Source organism: Heliconius melpomene, chromosome 17, assembly GCF_056956725.1.
Source record: "Heliconius melpomene rosina isolate 202511_hmr_F chromosome 17, ASM5695672v1, whole genome shotgun sequence".
Taxonomy (NCBI): domain Eukaryota; kingdom Metazoa; phylum Arthropoda; class Insecta; order Lepidoptera; family Nymphalidae; genus Heliconius; species Heliconius melpomene.
Genome location: NC_140405.1, coordinates 13,546,194 through 13,571,582, shown reverse-complemented (window position 1 = coordinate 13,571,582; position 25,389 = coordinate 13,546,194). Strand labels below are relative to the sequence as shown.

Genomic DNA, 25,389 nt, shown 5'->3' with positions numbered 1-25,389 from the left:
AGTTATATAGTACATACAGTACATTAAATATAGTTGGGAGACTTCTGTGCTACAAATGTCAACTGTCAAATAAATATAGTACTGCAATGTGTCAATGTCACTATCAATGTCAAAAGGCCCGCTCTTTTCATTTTGTTATTAAGTTACTAATTTAAGCGGGAAGACATATTTGGCCCTCATATACTTGAGGTTACACGTGTTGTAGTCGATGTGATTTGTTACTAGGTTGTTAATAGCTCTAGACATGGGCCGTAACGTCTTTTAAGCATAACCGGTGATCACTAGTTTCGGGGTTACGCGTAGCTAGTTTCAGAAACTAGTTATTTCTGTAACTAGTTACAAATGTTTCATAAGCAGTTGGAAGTTTAATACAATTACTTTTATAGTTATGATTGAAAACGTTTTAGGTTAAATTACAATATCTTGCTACTAAAATGTAATTATTTATTAATTTATTTTATATACAATTATTTTTATATATTTTTTTTATATACACTTTATTATATTATATATTTTTAATATATAGAATTTTATATAGTTTTTTCGCTGATCGTTTTTTAATAATATTTGATATATTTCATTACGGAGTGAAATTAAAATTCCAAATTAAGTGAAAACAAAAAATTTACACATAAAATACATTCAAAAAGAGTAATTTTACACTTACAGAATGGAAAAAGAAATTTAAAAATACAAAAAATAAAACATAAACGCGAAACTGACACGTAATAGAAAAATATTATGGTTTAAAATTGGATGAAACTTGAGACCAAACTTGAGGTAAAAACTAGATGGTTATGGGTTCAATCCCCACTCGAGGAGATGAAATATTTATTTAAATTAATATTTTCATTTCTTCGCTCTGGTGTCGAGGTAAAGCGCGGAGTTGAGTTCTGCCACTCAACATGCAATGCCTCCAGAATTCGGCAGAAAGTGGGGAACCTAGTGTAACAGAGTGTTACACTAGGTTCCCTCTGCCTACCCTGCTGTGTGTGGGAAACAGCGTGAAGTTGATTTATTTATCTAGTATTTAAATTAAAATTAAATTTTAAAATTTTACTACTGAATATAAATAAATAATAAATAAATAAAGCCTTTATTCGCTGACCATTTCAGAATTTTTGTTTGCATAATTAACATAAAGTATATAATAAAAATTTAAGACTTAAAATTAAAAACATTTAAAAAGTAATTAATTTTAGCAGCCTGCATTATTGCTATATAGCTAAACATAAAACAAAAAAAAATAACAAAATACAAAACCAAAATTAAGATCTTAAAAAAAGTTAAAAATTGTAAGCTCAGTTATGGATTCTTTATTACGTATATAAAATATTTTTTCTGTTGAGCTTTATACAAACGTAAGGAATTATTAAAAACATCAAATTCAGATTTTTGCGCTAATTTATTATCAACATTCAAAGTTCTATTAAGTGATGGGTGTAGGCCTCAATTTTTTGTAGCGAACCTCGTTTCTCGGAATTCTTAAAAGTCTTAGTAGATCGCATAAAAAATCCCAATGTGCTTAAGATATACAAGTGTGAAGTGAACGTCGCAAGCCATTGTAACCGAACCTCTTTTAATAAATAATAAACATTAGGAAAGCTACGTCACGCTAAACAAAAAAAACTCGGAATTGGTTAAAATCCACCGTCGTGGCGCAGCGGCACAAGGGCGTGGCTGTAACACGACGGTTGCGGGTTCGAGCCCCAATCGAGGAAACTAAATATTTATTTACATTTATTTTTTCATTTCTTCGCTCTGGTGTCGAGGCAGAATTTATTTTTTAATTATCGATATAAAATAATAATCGATCAAATTGCATTAATGCATACATATTAAACTACTGTCGTCTCTTTTTTTCTTGCGGTACGTACTAAAATAGAGCAAGATGCAACTACATAAGTGTCAATGTAGCTAATAAAAATAATATGGTTTTTTCTTGGAATTTTCATAAAACTATAAATAATATAGCTTAACTTCTGCGTTTAGTTTAGAATCGCTTTTTCGTTTCATTGGGTGTATAATACAAAAAAGTACGATGTTTGTAGCTTTTCAATCAAATTCGCCTATTCTCGTCTCTATTTTTGTTGCGGTACGTACTATAATAGAGCGAGATACAACTGTGCTAGTGTCGATGTAACTTGATTAGTGCTTACTGCTTACTCTCATGAAACTACGTATGTGAAATAATGGCTATGTGTACAGACACATAACCACAACGCAACATGTATGTAGTTTCGAATAACCGCGTAGCTCACAATCACCGCGTAGTTCCGAATCATCACAATCACTAGTTTCGACGACAGCCCGAAACTAGTTATGCCGTGATTTGGCTTGTAAGCAGTTTCTGAAACTAGTGACGCTACGTAACGCCCATGTCTAAATAGCTCATTATTAGCAAGTTATAAAGTAATTTAAATGTTTTAATTAATAAATATTGTGAATTGGTTAAAAGAGCTGCTATAATTAACACTGAGCAAATACCTATATGTGTTTTCGAATGTTGTTGGTGTTTTATATAGGTTTCTAGTTATTTAAACTTCAGTTTATAGTTATTTTGATTTTTAATAAATAAGATTGTATTTGTAACAATAGTGTTGTATAGTTTTCTTTTGATATTTCACTTCTGAAACCTAATTATATATTCTAATACCACACAAATAATCTACTGCTAAAAATATCGACGCCTAACCAAGTACAAAAATAAAAAACAGAAACTCATATAAGTTTCTTTAAGCAGCCCTTGAAATTATTGAATTTTAAATTAAATATGTCTAAGTAGTTATATGACGTCGTTATTAAATTTAGGAACTGCAAACAAAGGTTTATTACTTGCACAAACGGCGATGTAATCTATGACACTCAAAGTTTAGTTTACTATTGTTAACCAGCTTATACAGCAACACTTGATCATTGATATCATGGCGCTTCTCCAGAGATATATCTTTTAAAATCTTAGAGGTTCTGCGTTAGAATGTCTCTGTTTTAAGTGACGAAGGAACTTGTTATATATACATTCAATTCTACTTGTGTAAAGTTTATATTGAGGATTCCAACATATGGAACAATACTGCAAGATTATTCGAACCAGGGCATTAAACAATGTAATGAGGGTTTCAGTCGTATGACCTTAACCTTATCCATAACTAGCCTTTACCGGCGGCTTCGCCCGCGTGGTTGAATAGAAAATATTACTTCTCTTTAAATATGTTGCATTCAAGTGCCTCACACAACTCATTTCGCAGGTACAGTGGGTGGTTACATACATCATTGAGCTAGCCAACATATTATTTCTACTCGAGCCTGGAATTCCTGAGGTGAGTGTGTTCAACCAAACAAATTGTTTATCTTTATAATATAATTAAATAAAAGAAATATCATTAAACTTTAATTATTTAACTAGTTCTAATTTAACTGGCCGTAGTCATACGTTGCTAAATGTACTAAAATATTTCTAGAGATATTACATTTAAAAAAAAATTGTTGTACTTACTTCAATAATCGCTAAATCTAGTGACAAAACCATTAAGTAAAGCACTAACTTCAGATATCGCATCGGCATAGTCGAAGTAAAGGTGACCTAAGAACAGGTTTTTAATGGTAGTTTGTCACTGACTCCAAATTAACAGTAATTTTGGTTTGGTGCAAATTTACAGTAAGTTAAAGACACCAAATTAAATAAAAACCGAATGCTCTGTTAATTAGATCAAATATCTCATTTGGCAAAATTTATAGAAAAAAAGATTAACAAGTTTTTAAGTTACTTTTATAGAAGTAAATAATATTTTTCCATAATTAAATAATTTCAAAGTTAAGCTACTTAATTTCAATCTATTGGGTAAATGAAATAAACTGGTCAATATATTTAAAAAATTAAGTCACACAACTTAGGTTATAAATAATAAATAAACATTGTCAAGACTATTATTTTAGAAATTCTCAAAATCCACGATGCGTAAACATTTTTTTGTGTTTAGTATACATAGAATAAACATATTAGTAAAAGTCATATAATATAGACTAGGAAAAAAAATAGATTAATTCATCACACGGAAAAATGTCAGAAATTCAGGATAGAGGATAAAATAATGGTATTTAAATAATTTACAAATCAAAACATACAAAATAATTGATTTATTTTGTTTTATCACGCAACATATGTTGCACATACATATATACAAACATTGAGTGCCCCATACATTAATGCCGTAGACGTTTTATTATACGATTAATTTTAAACATATCGTTATATACTATGAAGGGTAGCAGTAAGTTTTTTGGTATTAATTATAAAAAATAAGAAAATTGAAATAAATGTTGTAATAAAAAAATAATAAATAATATAGGCGCCCAATTATAAATAAAATTTGTCACTTTGACGTTGGCTGCCGTACGAAAACTAGACTTGTAATTTTTTAACTGCTACCCCCCACATAACATATAAACACACAGATTATAATCACAAACATGTCCGAAAAGAAATACATAGAAAAATGTTTTATATTTTGTTTAAATTGTAATTATCCTACCTTAAGACCTTACACTAGTGTTGTGCAAATATTTAATTATACACACGACTACATACTCGGTATATTATTGTTTAAAATATTATATTTACCAAGAGAATAATAAGGATTTTTTGTCTACTTCTAAAATTGGATCCGATTTTCAAATATACATAGTTAACCATACTGAGAACAAATTTTAATTTGTGGGAAAAAAAATATGTGACATAGATTATAGAAAAAAAACCTAAATCAATTATTTACGTAGGATAGATTTATATATTTTTGGATCCAATTTTGTTGATTGAACACATAAATCAAACATTTTGTTATCTCATTATAACAGTAATATGTCAAATTACAACCGACGTTGGCTTGAGCGTTGGGCCAAGTTACGCCCATGTTGAAATCAATATTTACATAAACAATTAAATGCGTCAAATATTAATTGTATTCGAGCACTATTATATAATTATTTACACAAAATCTTAATGAATAAAGTACACTATCTGTTATATGTTATACTAAATAAGGGAGATCACATTCAATTTTGTAGTGACGTTATATAAAAAAAAATAGTTAATTAAATTAAAATAAGTGCAATGTAGCAGACATGACATACCACTCATTCGAAGCCTTAATTGCACTTTTTTTTAAAAACAAGATTAAATATTTAATATAGGCAAAAAGAACATTTAAGTTTTGATTGGGTCTAAAGGTTGAAACATTTCAAAAACTATAAATGTCATTTTTACCAAATGCGCGAATAAGCTTACATGGCGCTTGCTAAACATAGTGGTCGTAGGTACAAATACCATTCAAATTAATGTTTCATATTTATAAAAATAATCATTTACCTGTAAGTCTGTTTAGGAGTCGATATACAGTGGAGACTCGATTATCCCTTTACATATAGGATTATTCAGATATTCGTAACAGTAGAACAGTTTTAAGTTTATAAGAAGTCCACGCAAACAACAATATTTATTAAAAAAAAAACATACTTTTGAATGTGTACCGAATCTACATTAACTATGTTCCATTGGACTTATAAATTGCGCCATTATAGGATTAATTGGTATTTTTTTCTAAACACTTATTTACAAGAGGTAGATCATTTAATGAATCTTTCTTTTTACCCCTTATATATTTTTATCTTCGAGATTTTATTTTCAAATGATTATCCAATGATACGTAAAAAATCGATTTAATCGATATTTAACCATTACCATATTTAATTTGAACAAACTAATTCAACTAATTAAACGCAGGTACTGCGGACGTCTAACTAAATAACTAACTAATTATAGTAAAGGTAATATAAATTACATTAAAAAATATTACACAGGCAATCGTGAATGACACTTTAAAAAAAAAAACAAATTAAATTTAATTTAAATATAAATTATGTTATCTCAATTAAAAAATATTAGGCCAAATGTTTACATTTCCGTCAAAACTTACTAGTAACCTATGGAAAATATGATATTATAAAACAAAAAAGTCTAGAAATTAATCAAAATGAAAAATATATTTACTAAAATGATAGTTACAAAATAAAATTTAAGCTAAGTTAATTAATCATAATGCTAGAGAGATCTTAGTGTCTATAATTCATATAAAAAAAAACACAAAAAATGGCTTAAGCTTATAGAAACACATATATACGGACATACATAAAATGTGCGTAAGTACATATATTTACAATTTTTAATTTAAAATTCAGTTCTTATAACATTTTTAATTAAGTATTTTACTTTACATCAAAAAAATCGATTACACGGAATCCGAATCAGCACTACAACTTAATCGATATCGACAAAATAAAAACAAACATATTAAATTATATTTTTGATGTTAAATACAAAAAAGGGCTTTCTAAGAAAAATAATAATTTCAAGAATGTATGTTAATAATTATGACGTCATAATTACACTATTTTTTACAATAATTCCAAAAATTACATGAATATTAAAAAAAGTAATTCACTGTTTTCTTTTATTATTAAATAAATCAGCTTCACGCTGTATCCCGCACACAGCAGGGTAGGCAGAGGGAATCTAGGGTTAAGATACTTTGTTCCCCACTTTATTATATTATTAAATAACTTAATGGAAATGGAAATATAAACGTAAATAAATATTTCACTGCCTCGAGTGGGGATCGAACCCACAACCGTCGCGTTACAGTCGCGAGTCGCGACACTCTTGTGTTGCTGCGTCACGTCCCCTCATAACTAGTAACTTTATTAATATCAAAAATGTTCTCAATATCTCTTTTATATGCTAAATTACAAAAAAATCAACTATACATCGCAAAAATAAATAAAAATCTCCAATAAACATAAATTATACGACATTTAAATCATATTGATTAAATAGAAACGAGTACATACATATGTTTGTATGTAATATATGTATGTTTTAAATATGGCAGTGTATCCATTTTTTGGAGAATATGAGTATAAAAGTGTTATATATTTCAAATATATACAATTACTTTGTATATTATCTTTAATCTTTAATTTTACAACTACCATTCTGTCTCTTTCCATTTAAAACCATTAGAACAGGAAATCACCAATAATGTAAGTAATAATATATTATTTGGGATGTGACGATGCACAGCATCTGTGAGAGGGCGCTGTATACTTCCCTTTGATTATCCAATGATTTTCACTTCCGGTTGCTGTCTTCGACCAATCAGCGATCGCCGGAAGTCACGTGGTCTCAGGTGGTAGGGCGCCGGAACGTATAATAGGCGACACTACGCTTCTTACCTCATAGCGTCGTTATTTCCCATCAGAGTAACATCGTTTAAAAGTGAAAGTGCTGTGGTAAGTGTAGTGTTGGAGGTGGAATTTCTTCACATCGTGAACCGGATTTCTATATCGGGCCTACTCCTGGAAAGGCCTCCAGCAAAGATTTTCATCCTCATCAAGAGAATTTGCTTTTGTGAAATTCAAAGGTAACAAAATGGACAACGGGTGAGTCATTTGAATCTCTTGTTTAACAAGTATCTACATGCATGTAATACTGTTCTATTGCTTGGTATTATATATACCAATACTGTAGTGGATTCTGAGCTTACCGAACACGGCTGTGTTATAACCTACAATAAGGTTAGGTATATGTCTCAGATTTTCAGCAGTTATGGCCCAATTTTATTCAACTAACGGGCATTGCAAAAAGCAAGAGGACTCATCGCTTGTTTAACGCTCTCGGCATAATGTCATGCGATGTAAACGGAGTTTACTAAATAAATCGGTTTTCACCGAGTTTACTTAGTTGTATTATCCATTAATATACTACCTTCGTTTAAATACGATAAATTCGTTAGGAGCGTATCCTGAGCGAGTTATCAAATATATAAAAAATTCTGTTCTCCTCATATATATCAGGGAAGCGGATTATTTAATAGTTGCCAGTTGTCAAAACCAGATGGCGTTGCCTGTCACTCTGACGTGACACCGATCGATGACAATCAGAAATGGGATCGGAACAAGCTCCGGTCCCAACCACCTTATTCTGCGACATATATAAGATATATATTTTTAGATAAATCTTTTTTATTTATTTGTAATAGGATAATTACTAACGTTGTTGAAATGTTATAATCGCTGGGAGCGTATCCTAAGCGAGTTAACGAATAACAATGGATAAATCTGCGTGGGAGTTTCTTTTGGCTTCTTTTGACAATTGCAGGCGAATACTCGGAAGAATTAGACACAAGGATTCGAAGACAATTTCAAAGCCTCCTGGCAGGAAAAGTGTTTCAAACACGGAATATCGGAGGTTCATTTTCTCAATCCTGGAGGAGTGAGGATAAAAGAATTGTGGATTTGCTGCTTATTCATGGTTACTGCCATCGCTGTGAACGTCATAACATTTAGCAATGGGCTCCATAGTATTTAGCAATCACGGGATCTTCTGTATGGCCTCTTCGGCAAAAGTTCTAGCCAGTCGCCTTATCTTAGTTGCCTTAAGAGGGACTCGGGCTATTACTTGACATAAGGTATGTCCAACTATTTAAAGTGCATTTATCCGTACATTAGAATTTAAAAAAGCTCGGTACTATTTTAATGCTCTCAATTGTACGGGAGGGGGGCAGTTATAAGGAGGCTGCCTCTGAGCGTATCGGAGGCAGTGGCTGATGGTTTGGGCTCCGTAGGTCCTTCCCGGTTTAATCGCGGGAATGCATCTAGCCATTTACCTCCATGCCACCAATAATCCTTTTCCAAGATTATTTGAAGCAGTTAGACCTTCGTCAACCGTACATGCATCAAAAATTGAGAAGCATGCATTGAGTATGAAACTCTAGCACGTTTAATTATACATTAGCAATTGTCAAGTATCAGTGCATACCGGATATCGGAAGTATGGAGTGAGAACCCGCCGACGGGTAACACAAGCCCAGAACTTAGTACAAGGTGTTGCATGATTGTTAATAATTTTATTTAAATGTAACCGTATCTTCCTGTATACATGGTGTTAAGAAATACGGAGGCTGCCTATGGGTATATCGGAAACGGGTGTAGATGGTTTGGGGGCTCTGAAAACTCTTTTCGACTTAATAATGAGCATTCTCCATATCGTCTCTGGCTTTATCCAATAAGAATTTTCAAGCGGTTCGAGAAAGCAAGGATAGAAAATAGTTCGACTCACGTTCTACAACTGATAAAGCAAACCAATAGGATATGGATGGTTGAGTAATGGATAAAAAGAAGCAATGTGTCAAAACTAAATTAAAAAACTAAAATAGCGGGTTCAAGTATTATAAAAAGTCGCCAAAAGTTTCTTTGGGCTAATTTGGCATTACCCTCGTGCAAGTGAGTGCACATCCCCGCGAGTGCCGCGGCAAAAGTATTTTATAGCTGACGTACTATATAATAGATACCGTACATCCCTGTGGTGCATTCAAGTAGCCATCAGAATTGAAGCTGATGTAGTGGGAGAAATCTATAATCCATCTAGAAGAAAAGAATCCAGCTAGAAAATGCGACGGCTACTGATGTTAGTATTTGGAAAAAGAAGTAAAAATTTGCATCTAGCAAGAGTAAGAAGCAGGAGAAGGAGGAAAAGGCAGCTAAATAATTCAGAAGGCAAATCAAGACCAAATTAAAGTCGCCAGTTGAGCGGCTTATTACTGAAGTTGTTGGATACGACAAAGTATGATACACAATAATATTGCAAAAAGACTATCAAGAAGTTGCATTCGTTTTTTGTAACTTTGGTGAGCAAAGCTGAGGAAAGCTAATGAAAATAATCGTCTTCATGGGACATGAGGGCTGTGTAAAGGTAGTTACATATATACCTTGACGATATCCACGTGCGTAACGTAGATATTCCGCCGCATATTGCCATGAATTTTGCATAAACTGAACCTGGCTAGCGAGGTATACACGTAGTCACAACTCCAATATGGCGGAGAGCATGTTGGATGTCTACGACATCATTAAGTCCGGGGAAGTCGGACGTTTAAATTGAGTACATCTGTATTTAAATCGTATATTTTGACACTGTGAAGTTGCTCCTAAAAGCGAATTTCAGAGAGTGAACTATTGTAGTTCTAAAATACAGCTAAGAAGCGATAATTGAAATATTATAAAATTGATACCTTTATATGTGAATGTATAGTAGTATCAATTACTTATAACTTTATTACACTTCGAAGAATGATATAATCATTAGTCGGCCTGAATTTTGTTGAAAAACTAATGAGCTCATAAACTCACATTTTCTAACGCATCGTATATCAAGTACAGTTTGCTTCAAAACCGTACCTAAGTAGCAGATAGGACATTCATATCATGAATTGTCGGTCTGGTTGTGGATCGGGTAAGCATTCACTGATGCTTTTGTGAAGTTGTAATACTCAAAGTATGTGATAATGAAATCAAGTCTTAAATTTTACAAATGCGTTCAAAGGTTTGACCAGTATAAGAATATATTATTGGGCTAAGTACATAATATTTTATAGAGCATTCTATTAAATACTCTAGTGTTATAAATATGTTGTACTAATGGCATCAATTACAAGGTAAAAATTAACTTGACTAACTACTTCATCATCATCATCATCAGCCTGTCCTCGTCCACTGCTGGACGTGGGCCTCTCCAATGGCGCGCCGCTGGGCTCTATCTTCAGCTCTCTGCATCCGGCCGTTGCCGCCACCTTGCGGACATCGTCACCCCATCTAGCGGGAAGACGGTCTTTAATTACGCTTGCCAAAGCGTGGTGTCCACTCTAGAACGCGTCTACTTACTATAAATTTATTATAGTTGTTAAAAAAGGAAGTATGGAGTTGGTTGCCGGTTCTATCTACGACCCGCTGTCTGAGCCGGAGATGGTTTCCAGTAGACCGGACGACATTTTCATTGTCATTTCGATCCTGCTCGTACTTCTAACATCATATCTCGTTTAGAAATATTTTGGTGAAACAGGTGACCTGTCGAAAATTACGCTCTAGAGACGGTGGTGTCATCCTAAGAAAAATGTTTTTCTAGGTTCTACATTAAGAAACTAGCTAGACCACCGGAAACAGGCTACAAAAGGTAACAATTTTGTTGTGTAACTTAGAGGTGAGGCTACGCAAGGGCTTCATGAATAATAATGAATACTTATATAAACAGGTTATTAAATTATTATCAAAAGAAGTGAGCACGTCTAGCTTTATTATTTAGACGGTTATGCGAGCTTCCTTTCCTACTCATGCTTATCAGCGAGTTGCGGATCATCTTTTAAAATTTGTTTGTATGCAAATTATAAGTAAATCTAATAATTGAAGTTAGATTATTTTGGCTCAGCTTCCGGCAGAGCGATTATTAATTGAATTAAAAAATTAAGCAATTAACAATTTGCTTATAAATAAAACAATGTTACTCATGTTTTTTGTGGTTTTACAGATCAATTTATCTGAATGTATCAGAATCAGTTTATACAATCATTCTGATTTAGATCACATAGCGTCGTGCGTGGTCACCAGGAGTTATAAACACGTCTCTCACAGATGCTGTGCATCGTCACATCCCAAATAATAGTACAAGTTTTACATAACAATAAAACTTGTATTATTGTGGAGAGACGATGCACAGCATCATTTTAAGGCTCCTGGTGAGAATCTGCTATGAGGTAAGAAGCGTAGTGTCGCCTATTATACGTTCCGGCGCCCTACCACCTGAGACCACGTGACTTCCGGCGATCGCTGATTGGTCGAAGACAGCAACCGGAAGTGAAAATCATTGGATAATCAAAGGGAAGTATACAGCGCCCTCTCACAGATGCTGTGCATCGTCTCTCCACAATAATACAAGTTTTATTGTTATGTAAAACTTGTACTAGTTCTGTCCATTTCTTTTAATAGTAAATAAAAAGAGAAAATCTTATGAAATTCTTTCATTTACCTACAAAAATAAGAACTATTCAAAGTATTTTGAGCAGCGTTTTTTTAATAATATAAACCACTATAAATATAGTAGTATTATTTAAATAAGTATTATTATTAATTAATTATTATTAAATCAATAGAATTATTTGAAAATCGATATTTATATACAATTCTTATAAAATTCACTACCAAATGTTGCCAGACTAATGTATTTACAATACACAATAAATAAATAAAATGTACATTTATTCCCTCATAAATATTATTTTTGGTTAGCATATGACAAAAGAAAGGTCTCCATTACCTAATATTAGTTAATGTTAAGTATTTATTGATAAGTTAAATAATGCAATAGAACCTGCCGTGACACTCAGATTAAACTGGTACAACAAATGCAACAATTATACTTATACTAAAATCGCCTAATAGAACCCAAAACAATGATTTTTTTAATTTTTGTCTGTGCATTTGTTATCGCTAATCTCAGAATCGACTTAACCAATTTAGATGCGGTTTTCACTATTGGATTCTGGCAAGCTTCCGAAAACATATAGGGTGGTATACATTATTTTATTACAATCAGTTCATAAATAGAAAGTTATGTCAGTTTATATTACTTAGTTCGACAAATTTGCTAATTGCCGTAACAGTTATTTTATACAACTGTTTTACTGAATTGACTGAATCTTTAGTTTTCAATTTCTTTATTAATATTTCTATTTCAAGCGGGCGTAGCCCCGAACGAGCCCACTAGTATATTGTATAAATCACCTGTATTTCCCGTTTTTCGTTAAACTTAAATCACTATTTTTTTTATTTTGTCTATACATTGTTGCATGTTCAGTATCAGTTACCTGATTACGTACCTTTTATTTTTAAAAAAATGCTTAACGCTCCTGTAGGTTTCATTTAACAAAAATATATTTTTTTAAATAAATGAAAAAATGGAGGAACATTACTAGATAACCAGAGTAACGTCTTACAGGTACACAGGACATACTAATATAGTAGGAAGTTAAGCTTCAACTCAAAGCCTTAATAAAAGAAGAAAAAAATTGCAAACATCACTCTCACACATTATTTAAATACTAGTTCTCGAGTACCAGGATTTTATAATAGCGTAGAAGTTTAATCATCAAGTGCTATGACGTCATAAACAGTAAATCAATTTACATCTCACGTCAGGGACGTAGCAGTCCTCGCGCTTTGGCTGTCAACTTGCGAACACGACCTCTGGAGGAAATGGAGACTGGGCCTGAACCACCGGAACCGGAGGACATGCCTGCTCCTGAAAATAATTATAGAATAGAAATTTATATATTATTATTAAATTTTTGTTACTCGCCCGCATAAGCAGGGCAGAGCCAGACAAAACACAGAAAATTTAGCTTAACACTTCATTGTTTTCTTTCAATTAAATTGGTTATGGGAAGTGAAAATATTTAATCACCGGAGTGATCATTGAATCCACAACCATCGTCCTTATAGTGAGATGATGTCCCGTCGAAACGTCGCAGTATAATAATTTAAAGGATATAATTTAAAATCAATAATGGCAAAAATGTGCGAAATGCCAAATTACTCATAAGATGAAGTGGCGCAAGGTCACAGCTACTAGCTGCGAAAGCAACGGTTGTAAGTTCGATTCCCATTTGGTGGTATGAATAATTTTATTTTTATATTGCAGAGTAGGCAGAAGGAACATGGGAACTTAGTATTAAGGCACTCCGTTCCAATTAAGACACTGCCGTTCTCTATTTTCCGCCGAATTATGAAAGAATTTCGTGTTGAGTGGTGGAACTCAACCCCGTGTATCGTTATCATAGGGAGGAAATGAAAATATTAAATATTTCATTATCTCGAGTGGAAATCGAACTCACAACTCGAACTGCTGTCGCGTTTACAGTTGTACGCCTGTGCCCTGCGTGCCGACTGGCCTCAACCAAATGAAACATATACATTTCAATTGAAAAAATATCATAATTAATGTTTAGTTCCAAACTTTTAAATGACTTTAAAAACAGTAGAATAAAAACAGAATTGTGCCACTAACTTAAGTAATATTACCGTTATGCCTAGGCATATGTCCGTTGAAGTAGTTGTGGTCGTTGGTCGCGGCGTTTGCGGCGTTCGATGATAGCACGCCTACGTTTGCTGAACCCTGAAATAAAGACATAAGTTTAAGATGATTAAAATATAACTTGAGCTTTTTATACAATTTTTATACGGCAGGAAACGAATGGGAGGCGATGTTGAGAAATTTTGGGGCATTACTTGTTAAGTAGCGGGACTCCACGCCACGAATTGCCCCATTATGAGTGGAAAACATTAAATAATTCGTGTGGGACTCGAACCCGCAGCCGTCACATTTACAGTTACACTCTTGTGCCTCTGTGCTACGACGGCCTCAAATTAGGGTAATAATCAATTAATATTTGTTAGTAATGTTCACTCGACACGCAATATGTGTGTAATTCTGGTGGAAAGCGGAGAATCAGAGCGTCTTAACAATCTATCCTGCTAATATATGAAGGCGGCAAAAACCGTGAAGGTTCCTATCCCTACCTGTGCATGATGCCGTCTCCTGGCCAGGGCCTGTTGCTGCTGCTGATGGTGGTGATGGTGGTGGGGCAGTCGTTTACTGATTGCTGCTACAGAATCCTCTTCGCTGTCCTCGTTGTAGCGACGCGGGCTGCCACGCCTCCTTAGCGATACGCCTGCACTCTGAAAAAAATATAGGAAGAAGATATATTATATTAATATGCATACATTCAAGCATTTGTAATCTCACCCTTCATACATTCGCTCATTTCAGTCATTCATTCATATAAACCGACAAGAAAGAACTTTATGATCATAGATACGCGTGGATACTTGCGCAGAACGCGTAGTGTAGATACCTACACAGGGACCCACTACCCACTGATACTACGCCGCTACCCCGTTGGCACTAAAGTATAGTAGAGCTCGACGCTCGCCGCCGAACTCTGCATTTTGAATATTATGCACACGACAGTACACGCGCAGAGAGCACAGAGAGTTGACGCATGCCTGTGTTCACATACTACATAAACTATAAAGTGCATGTCGAGCTTTACAATTGATTAGTAAAAACAGGCAACCACAATCTCGGGCGCATCACTTTAGTGACACGTCATTACTATGAGAGCCGCCGACGAAAGTAGACGTATTGGTACTCAGTCCATTGAGTGCAACCTAGAGCCCTTCAAAAGCCTTTTTTAGTTTAAATCGGACAGAATACGAAAAACGTGGTCCATTGGCACTAGAATCTCTCTACATATCCTGCTACGTGCGGGATACAGCGTAAAGTTGATGTCTTTTAAATATACTAACCCTATGAGAATTGTGAGTAACTCGAGAGGGCCCCGCCTCGTCATCTTCCCCTTGCCTTTGTCTGAAATAAAAGAAACAAAAATAATTTAATAAATTAAAAGTTAAAAAACTGCTATAGAAACAATATACAAAGTCAAATAATAATGACTTTTTGTAGACAATACATGTTCAGTTCAGTTCTTAATTTATGGGGAACTTTATAAGGAAGGACTTTATATAAGGGATGGATTAATTAAGGACAGGAAAAAAGGATGTGGGAAGGGGAACCGTCGTGCAGGCCACATTCACAGACAGAGTGGTCCCTGACCCTGATCTTGACTAGGTACACAGGCGTACATGCATGCACAAGGCGCAGACGACTAAAAGTTGTTAAAACCCTCCGTTCAGTAATTGGTTGAGAAAAAAATTAAGGTCGCCTTGGGATATTGGGTTGAATAATACTTACCTTTCTGAGATTTTGACAATTCCCAGAATTTAGTCCATGACAAATGACCAAATGAGAATGAATGGGAGCCGGGACTCGAGCACCATCCTTATAGGTCCTGAGCCAGCCGTTAAGTCGGAAAAGTTCAGGTACCTTGGATCCGTTATGCACGAGTCTGGAGGCATCGATCACGATGTCCAAGGGCGGATAAGCGCTGCCTGGGCCAAATGGCGGGAGGTCACTGGTGTGGTCTGCGACCGCAGAATACCGCCCAGGCTCAAGGGGCTGATATACAAGAGCATCATCCGACCGGTTCTTTTATACGGCAGCGAATGTTGGCCGGCACTATCTCGGCACACTCAGGAGCTTCACGTCACGGAAATGAAGATGCTGAGGTGGATGTGCGGCGTAACGCGGTCTAACCGCATACGCAACACATTCATTCGAGGTAGTCTTGGGGTGTGTGACGTAGCGGATAAGCTCCAAGAGCGTCGTCTGAGATGATTTGGCCACGTTACGCGTCGGCCTAAGAACTATGTCGGATGCAAGTGCCTTGCTATATCAGTCCCTGGAGTCAGACCTCCTGGACGCCCAAGGAAGCGCTGGCTGGATGTCGTGATGCAGGACATGAGAGCCAATGGTCTAACCACCGAGGACGCAAAAGACCGTGCAAAGTGGAGTAGGTTGAGTAGGAGGGCAGACCCTGGCAATAGCCGGGATTAATGCCAGGAGGAAGAAGAAGAAGCCAAAATGCAGCTTAATGAGTCAGTACAAATAACAGTCTATTTAAAATGGTGGGAAAGTGTGAACAGGATTGCTTCCAACAATGCAAGAGCCTCTCCTGTAAACACAGATGAATCGGGGGGGGTATTTAAATTGTAATATAATTTTGAATTTTGGTATCCAGCAAGTTGCACTAACACAGCTTTCCTTTGAAAGCTTCGATGAGAACATGGTTTTTCATTTACTATGTATTGAAACTTTGCGTTGGTGTCAACAGCTCCCTTGGATAGGCCAAGATTAGTGATAACAGAAGGATGGTGTACTAAAGCCCGATAAGGCGTACAAAATAAAGGATAAGATGGACTACAGGACAAGGGATGTGGAAGAGAGGTAAATTTAAGGTATTGAGCAAGTATGGGAGCGGTTTGCCGCGGGGGATGATGTCCGCTAGCTCAGATAGCTTAGCCCATAGGGGATGGGAAGACAGCTGTAACATTTTGCCTACAAATCGGTCAGATAGGAAAGGGTGGATCCACACACTCCACCTGTAGAGCATTGGTAGGGGAAGACTTCATTGCACCTAAAATAATCCGTAGGCACTTGTATTGGATGACAATACATGTTTCTACAGCAGTTTTTCGATTGCCTATGTATGTATATTTGTGGATTTACAAATCATTGTGTTGCAACATTTATAGAGAAACACTATAAACATTGCAACACAATGATTTGTAAATCCGTGAACACTAGGTTCCCATGTTTCTTCTGCCTACCTGCCTGCCGAGGCTAAAATATGCCTACGATATAATTACGATATGATTCCAATAACAGGTTCAGGAATAAGAAGCTCTACCTACCTATACGTCAACAGAGGAGCGTCCTCATCGCTGGAGTACGGTCGGTACGAGCGGTCTGACTCGTAGCGACGAGAGGCATCAGCGGAGCCCCAGCCCGAGGGGGAACCCGAGTTCGATGAGGACGACCAGCTGCCGTCCGTGAAACGTTCTCTAGTGCTGAAATTATCAAAAAATGATGACTGTTGTATGGAAGCCCCCTTAAATATTTATATTATTCTTTTGAGTATTTATTTATATGGAGACAACATATCAATCATCATGTGTGAAAATTGTAACTGTCTAATTCTCACGGTTTATTACATACAGCCTGGTGATAGACAGATAGACCAACAGAGTTTTAATAATAGTAATTGATTCCCGTATCACAAAAAAAATATATCGTACCGTTTATGTGGTTTTGAAGCACCCGAACTAGCCGAACTGCGTAAACGCCGTCTCTTACGTTTACGATTACTAGCAAAGGGCCGAGCTCCTCTCTTAAAAAAGAATTAATTATTATAAATTGCCAATCTACATCAATTAAATACTTTTTTCTCTCTTGTATCGCACAATGGCGATCCCTTGTCGTAAGGAAAATAAAAATAACTAATTCTCCATCATGATATTATTAGTCAGTTAGACATTTCATTCTTTATTTGGTTTGCCTCGTTACCAGAGTAAGGTAATGAAAATATTTTATTACTCAGAGTAGGAATCGAATCCTGAAACTGTTACGATTACAGTCGCACGCTTATAAATGAATGGGTGAATAAATAAACACACCTGTGGCCCATTCCTTGTTCGATGTTTTTGGGCGGAAGGTGACGGTTCATATTCTAATTCCACTTCGTCTTCTACTAATTCTTCTTCTACAACCTGTTAAAATTATCAATGTAATGATGTCATTAATATACAAGGCCTTTACACAAGTTGAGTGCAGATTCAATCTTCGATAGCAGATATTCTTAGCTTCACGCTGCATCCCGCATACAGCAAAGTATGCGGGATGCAGCGTAAGGTATGTAACCTATCAGGTATTAAAATACATTGTTTCATTGTGAAACTCAAATTCAACTTCATATACCTTCACGCCTTATTCCTAGCGCGGTAGTCAGAGAGAACGGAGCGCCTAACGCTACGGTACGCAAACCTCTTTCGCCTCGTCCACTATCATTAACTTCTTCATACACGCCCTCCGGGGAGTCCTCATTCTTTTTACGTGGTCCTCCTCCAGTATTTTTGATACACTTTTCCATGATAAATCTTTTTTGCCAATCTTTCATCACTCATCTCTCACTCACTCACTCGTTCGACGTGCCCAAACCAGCTGAGCACTTCCAACTTCATATGTATGTACATAAAAAAATACCTCTATGCGCGAATAAGCGCTAGTATCGGTGCCGGATTCATTGGGAGGCTGTCGGTTCGATTCCTCGTCAGAGTCTGATGGTACGCCATTACTTGTTAATGTGTAACTTTCTGTAATAAAAAAGGTATATATATCATTATAACATATGAAGGACAGAGTGATAGGAAGGTAAACAAGGGGCGCGGATCTAAAGATTTCTCAAAATTCCCAATTTCTAAAGATTTTTCTTAACTTAGTATGTGAATAAGACTTAAAAAAAGTTAAAATAGCATAAATAGTACCTGGTGCCGGCCGACTACTTGAAGATGCAGATGCCGCACTTTTGCTCTTCTTGCCCACACCTTTACCTACATTATACAAACAGACAAATAGTTTTGAGTTATAATGAGAATCATATTGAAAATTGATGACAGCGAGACTTGGAAACCATTCTAAAGGTGCAAGTATGGAAGTACCCTCTCTCTGCCTCCTCTCTCCCTTATGGGGGAATGGGGAGGCGGTGGCGTGTCGCATAGTGTACGTACATATATCTAGCCCAACTCACCCTTCCTGTGCGACGTGAGGGGAACATCGCTGTCCCACGAGTCGTCCCCCTCCCCTCTCCCCCCTCTTTGCCTTGTGGATGCGGCGGGAGGAGTTGGTGGCAGTGGGGGAGAGGGCGAAGACCGCATGGCGTGCACTCTCCTCGAGGTCTCAGCGAGGGGCTCGGACGAGGAGCACGAGGAGTCGCGTTGAGTACCGGATATACTCGCTGTGGGCGCCGGGGTAGGACTCGCCACTGGACATATAATAAACATCATATTCAAAAACAAGCAGTATACAAATAGATTTTTGCAGGAACGTAATAAACATAAAGACGAAAAATATATTTTTAATTCTAGCATTACTCAAAGTAATAACTAGACGCCATCAACCTGCTTTGTCCAACAAAATCGGTAATGTAATATTCTTTTAAATAAGAAAAGAAATATTCAACATTTAGGTGGGTCCTTTTTTATTTAGGCGGAGAGATAACTAAAAAATCAATTTGCCAAGTGGGAATCAAACCCAAAACTACCATACCACGCTTACAGTCAAATTCTACTCCACTACATAACTATTTTCTTTAGATTGTTCTTGCTGTATCCTGCACATAGCAGGCAGAAGGAACGTGAGAACCTGGTATTAAGGCACTCCACTACGACAAGCCATTTTCGTTCTGCACTTGACGAATTCTGGAAGCATTGCGCGTTGCGCAAGCGGAACACAATCCTGCGCCTTGCTTCGTCACCAGAGTGAAGATATGAAATATTAAATACACCTATACCCCGATTTACACGGTACTTTTTTTACACGTTTTCGCTTTTACACGGTTTTCCAAATAAGTTTTTTTTTTTGTTTTTATCGCACTCTACTAAATGCTACTGTGATTGAACTGCTTGGCTCAATATGAAGAAGTTTACAAAGATCTCACAAAAAATTGGAAGCAATTGTTAATAACCGATTTTATTATCATCTCTCATAATGTAAATATTTCTGCTTCAAACATGGAATCGGCACAAATAACTTCGAGTGATTTTTATTTCTGTGTACACCTAAAAATATTGAAAAGAATCACAACTGTTCAATAGCAAAATTATGCATTTTCTGCAAGCTTTTCGATTTACACGGTTTTGACTTGAACATTTTTAATTTTCGATTTACACGGTTTTCTCAGGAACGTATCTACCGTGTAAATCGAGGGATAGGTGCATTTCCTTTCCTCGAGTGGGAATCGACTCCCAACATGTCGCATGTACAGTCATACGCTTGTGCTGCTGCTCTACGACTGGTCCTACACTGGTGCTGCACTGCATTAATATAACGTCCCTAAAACCAATAACAACACTAAAAACCAACCTCTAGGTTCTCTAGCGCGTCTATGGGGCCGGACTCGTCTAGCACGCGCTCTCACTCTATCCCTCTCCCTATTCCGTTCCCGCTCCCTTTCCCGTTCACGTCGCGGGGCGCGCCGCGTGCTAGTGCGCGTGCTGCGCGCCTCGACCGGCATCCGTGCCCATAGTGCTTCGAAAAGGGAGGACAGACGGACCGTCATTGAGTAGATCTGGAATTTACCAAAGTTTTTTTATTATTATTGCCGTAATATTTATTGTAAAATTTGGTTTTGCGTCATATTTGAATAGTTGGCAAGGGCAAGGAAACGAAAATTCATTCATTAATCTCTATACTTTTAGTTTTGAGTATGAGATACAAACTTGTCATTTCACGTCAAAAGTAGAAAGCAAAAGAATTAACGAAAGATTTTAAAAAACAATTAACGAACATTTTGTTTCTTTTTAAATGTTTTGTTTTGTTATGTATCTATTAAGATTTTAAAACAGTTCTACTGAATGGTCAGTAAAACTGTTTAAAAATCTTAATAATAAAAATAACAATAATTAATAATAATTAAATATTAATAATTAATATTAAAAATATAACAAGGATATTAAAACTTCTATTTTGTAATAACGTATAACTTAATTATCAAAAGATGCAGCTACAAATCCTACCACATTCTACTACAAATTTTCACACAACTGTTCATGTCCGATTTTTTTAAAATCAAAATCAAATCAGCTTCACGCTGTATCCCACATTGCCTTGATACCAGAGCAAAGAAATGAAAACATAAATGTATGTAAATATTTAATTTCCTTGAGTGGGGTTCAAACCCACAACTAGTAAATTTTACAGTCTCACTATGTGCCCCTGCACCACGACAGGCCTTAATTTATGATTTTTTAAAATCACACAAAGTTAATACTCACGCGACTCCTCTTATTAGTATTGTAGAGTCGACTGTTAGCAAATACCAATCTTACATCTGCCGCTAGCTGCGAAGCATGAGAATATTGGCCATCTAATAATTTCTGTTGTACAGTACCCAGGTCCATTGGATTTGTTATTATAGTTAGATAATCTGTAATAAAAAATATATTTACTTTATTATTAATTACTATCATTATTACTTTTTAATATTACATTTTTTGTTCTCATGTTACTCTTTCCTGAAGGATCTCTCCTTTATCCCTACGCAAAATGTGTGATAGTTGAAACAAAAAAAGAATTATTTACACGATTTAATATATATAATATATACGAGATACGCAAAAAAAATGTTCCATAAACATGTAAAATGTATAGAAACCAGTTGTAGCACATGGGGCACAAGCTTGCGACTGTAAGAGCGACAGGTTGTGAGTTCGATTACCACTCGAGGAAATGAAATACACTACTCAATTGCCATTTTCTAATGTAATTAACTTAAAATTTAATTAAAATCGATATAATAAAATTGACTTAGAATTTTTTTTACTGACTATCCAATTTTGAAAAAAAATCACTCCCGCTTACAAAGCTCTCAACAACTTTTAGCATTTGTAAAGCTTTTTTTTGTTGTCTTCAGTATCGTGTGTGCCCTGCTCTTTTTTGTATGTACACATTCATGAGGCCTGGAACAGATCGTTTCTTGAGGAATTTTCTCCCAGCTTGATTTGAGCGCTTCAATCAACAGTCGCTCGTTATATACGGGCTGGTCAATGCTTCGAACGCTTCGTTTAAGTAGATCCCAAATGTGTTCTATCAGGTTGAGGTCTAGACTGTTCGCGGACCAAGGTAACACCTCAATATCAGCTTCCTCTAGAGCTGCTTTGGTGGTTCGAGCAGTGTGTGCGCGTGCATTGTCGTACATCAGCTTGAATCTTGCACCAATTCTCTGAGCAAAAGTCACCACATGAGGTCTGATAACCTATTTAATGTATCGCTGAGCTGTTACAGTGCCTCCGTTTAGAATTATTACTCAGTTCTACTCGATAGACTGATGCTGTATATGCTATTTCCTCGCATGCAAGCATCCGAAAATCGCTCACATACACGTCTCCAAGCCCTAATGCGCCTATCATCATTAAAAAACTTCACTTTACTCTCATCAGTAAACAACACTGTGCTCCAGTCACTTGTCCCATGCAAGATGTTGCCTTGCATACGCTAAACAGTTTGCACAATGAGCACTTGTTAGTGGAATTCACACTATTCGTCTTCTGGAGAACTGCTGGTCTTCGTGCAACCGGTTCCTAATAGTTTTTGAGTTTGTGAGCAATGAGCGATGATAAAACGCTCTCTTCGCGCAGTCAAGCTAACATACCAGTCTTCTTGTGCGGTGGTGGATCTAGTTCTGCATGATCCTCGTCTTCTAGATACGGTTCTGCCTCTTGAAAACGATTCCAAGCATTTTGGATCACTCTTTCTAAATAGCCGAGCTGTAGAGCTACAGAACGCTGTGAATGTCCTTCTTGAATTAAAATTACAGCTCCGGCCATGGTTGGCAAGTCAATATGTCGTCGAATACGTGACATAGTGTACACAAAAAGTCAATTAACACGATAGTTAAACAATATTTAACTATACACGACTAGTTCCAAACTCTGACTGAATTTAACTATCAATTTAAATAAGGATCAAATAAAGTGGTTCCAAGTAATGTCTAAATCAATTCATTTACAATTTTTTGCTGGCAGTATACTCAAAAAGGACTTGTCAACAATTAACATGAACATACCATAAGTATCAACCACTCAAGAATGCATTCATGTGAATAAATTAAACCAAAATGTAAAAATTCATAGTGGCCCTCATTTTGTTTTGACTAGTATATTTAATATTTTCATCTCCTCGCTTTCATAACGAGGCAGAGTTCTGCCACTCAACATGAAATGTCTTATGTATCTAGTAGTAACAGTGACTACCTGGCGCCTGCGCGGGACACACAGGCTGCCGAAACGGCTCCGCGTCGGACGAAGCGCAGAGTTCACGGAGCAGAGTTGCGCAAGATGTCTGCCACGGCTCAGTGTCCTCGTTGTCGTTGTATGTGCCGCCATTTTGTTTTTTCCTCGTGTACATTCTGGGACGATTGGGGCGACGTTTCTGTAATTAAGAATTGTGAATATTTAGAAAAGTAGATGTGATGATTGTGGGTTCGGTAATCAGTTCTGAATGAATAATATTCACAAGGATTAATACTTTAAGAATGTTAAGTTAATATTATAATTGTTATAATTTTATTGTTAATAATATTATTTAATATTCTTTTGTTATGGCGAATAGCACTAACTAGGCGTATGTAAAATTAATTCATAATTTCTTAGTATACACGTGCGTCTGCGCTCCTTTACGGGAGCAACGTATAGGGTAAAATATTTCAGACCCATACCAACGTTGCCGATCTGCCTTCATTCTTAAAACACATGCCAGAACGAAAAGGTTCTATTTTACCTACGACTCAATTTTGTGAATGACGCGTGTGTGATGTTGTCGACTTGATAGGTCTGTGTATGTGTGCGTCATTCCCCTTACAAATGGCGCTTAATTTTACAATTATTTTTTTTTAAATTACTTTCATTTTTGTCAAAATTCCGACATTTTAATTTTTTGGCTTATACTAATTTTAAATTACACTTTTTTATATATTATTAAATTATTATCGATATAAACTCTTTAAAAAATAAATCCATGTTTCAAAATAGACATTACTATACAATTCTCACCTTATCCGTAGTGACGTCATCTTCAGAAGAGTGATAAGAAGCAGTAAGCTCGTGATATTTGGCCACCACATCCACTTCTTCCCAGTTACTTAGAAATTAAGAAAAAGATGAAATTTGGAGCCAGTTTAATAAATCGGATTGGATAATTAATGGGTTCAATCCCGCACTCAGATAAATTTTTACATTTAAATTATTATCATATCCCTCCTCTGTTAAGGCAGCGGTGTCGAGTTCCGCCATTCAACACACAACGTTTCGAATTCCGGTGGAAAGAGTTAAACACAACTTTTACAGCTAAAAAAGTCTTTGAAGAAATTTTTTATCATTGTCAAAAATATAAATATTATATTCCACATTATTCCAAGATGGCATGCATACCTTATAATAGCTAACAGTAGATCAGTGACCAGCCTCGCCTGCCTAACTATAGGGGTGTGGGGTTCATTAAACCTCTCAGCATTTGACGCTAACCATCGTGCGTCGAACTGAGCTGCTGCTGCACGACGATAGAACTGTAATAAATATTGATAAAGAATATAGATTTTTTTTTTGTTTTTACGTATTTTATATTTTGGAAATAATTATATAGTGACATTGTTGAATTCTGAAGTAATAATAGAATTAAACATCTGACAAACTAATGAAATGACAGCATATTAGAATAAAATTAAAAAACATTTTTTTATGTTGTCAACAACATCACAATTGACAAATTAAATTAAATACTCATAAATACATATAAATACTCACCAAATTTTCAAATCTAGCTCGTATCGTAGCTAGGTCTATCGGATATGGCACTATCAGGGCGTAAGATGGATATAGCTGAAGATCCACTGGCGCTACGAAAGGCTCAGCCACTGAGAGCGACATCACCTGGAAAGTAATTATTGTTAAAGTTAATTATTTTCAACATTTTTTTTATACTATACTAACGTTCGCAGCTTCGGCCGTTCTCGCAGGATTAACAGTCGGAACCTCTTAAGTAATTCTTCAATCAATTCAATCTTTACCAGGAGCCCCGCATAATTTAAAGAGGTCCCGACTGTAAATCCTAATAAACTTATTCTTTTGTTTTTAGTTTTATGCAGTCGAGGTTTTTGTTTATTTTTAAATTTTATTTTTAATTTTGTTTTTCTCAATATTTCTCAATCAATCAAATCTCAATTTATATCTATCATATGGCATAGCATCCGCTTATAGATGTGTGGGTCTTATCCCTGC

At 35.7% G+C, this 25,389-nt stretch overlaps 1 protein-coding gene and 1 long non-coding RNA gene across 4 annotated transcripts in view; one reads left to right on the top strand and one right to left on the bottom strand.

Moving 5' to 3' along the window:
• Positions 1–84: 84 nt before the first annotated feature.
• On the top strand, positions 85–17,346 carry LOC146530440 (uncharacterized). The gene is made up of 3 exons (XR_014878973.1): positions 85–225; positions 3,249–3,320; positions 17,228–17,346. It is a non-coding gene; the product is annotated as an uncharacterized LOC146530440 (long non-coding RNA).
• The window catches only part of BRWD3 (bromodomain and WD repeat-containing protein), a 27,732-nt gene continuing 14,195 nt past the window's right edge, over positions 11,853–25,389 (bottom strand). For 2 of the 3 annotated variants that reach the window (XM_085201295.1, XM_085201296.1), the window contains exons 19-34: positions 24,916–25,041; positions 24,544–24,677; positions 24,166–24,253; positions 23,368–23,545; positions 21,391–21,542; positions 20,480–20,684; positions 19,146–19,379; positions 18,883–18,948; positions 18,602–18,711; positions 18,016–18,108; positions 17,638–17,729; positions 17,254–17,409; positions 15,250–15,310; positions 14,461–14,619; positions 13,963–14,056; positions 11,853–13,183 (exon numbers count right to left, since the gene is read on the bottom strand). In XM_085201295.1, coding sequence (XP_085057421.1) covers positions 13,077–13,183; positions 13,963–14,056; positions 14,461–14,619; positions 15,250–15,310; positions 17,254–17,409; positions 17,638–17,729; positions 18,016–18,108; positions 18,602–18,711; positions 18,883–18,948; positions 19,146–19,379; positions 20,480–20,684; positions 21,391–21,542; positions 23,368–23,545; positions 24,166–24,253; positions 24,544–24,677; positions 24,916–25,041 — 2,055 coding nt within the window. In that variant the 3' untranslated portion in view covers positions 11,853–13,076. Of the gene's footprint in view, positions 13,184–13,948; positions 14,057–14,460; positions 14,620–15,249; positions 15,311–17,253; positions 17,410–17,637; positions 17,730–18,015; positions 18,109–18,601; positions 18,712–18,882; positions 18,949–19,145; positions 19,380–20,479; positions 20,685–21,390; positions 21,543–23,367; positions 23,546–24,165; positions 24,254–24,543; positions 24,678–24,915; positions 25,042–25,389 lie in introns of all 3 variants that reach the window. The other variant, XM_085201297.1, reaches the window with a different exon arrangement.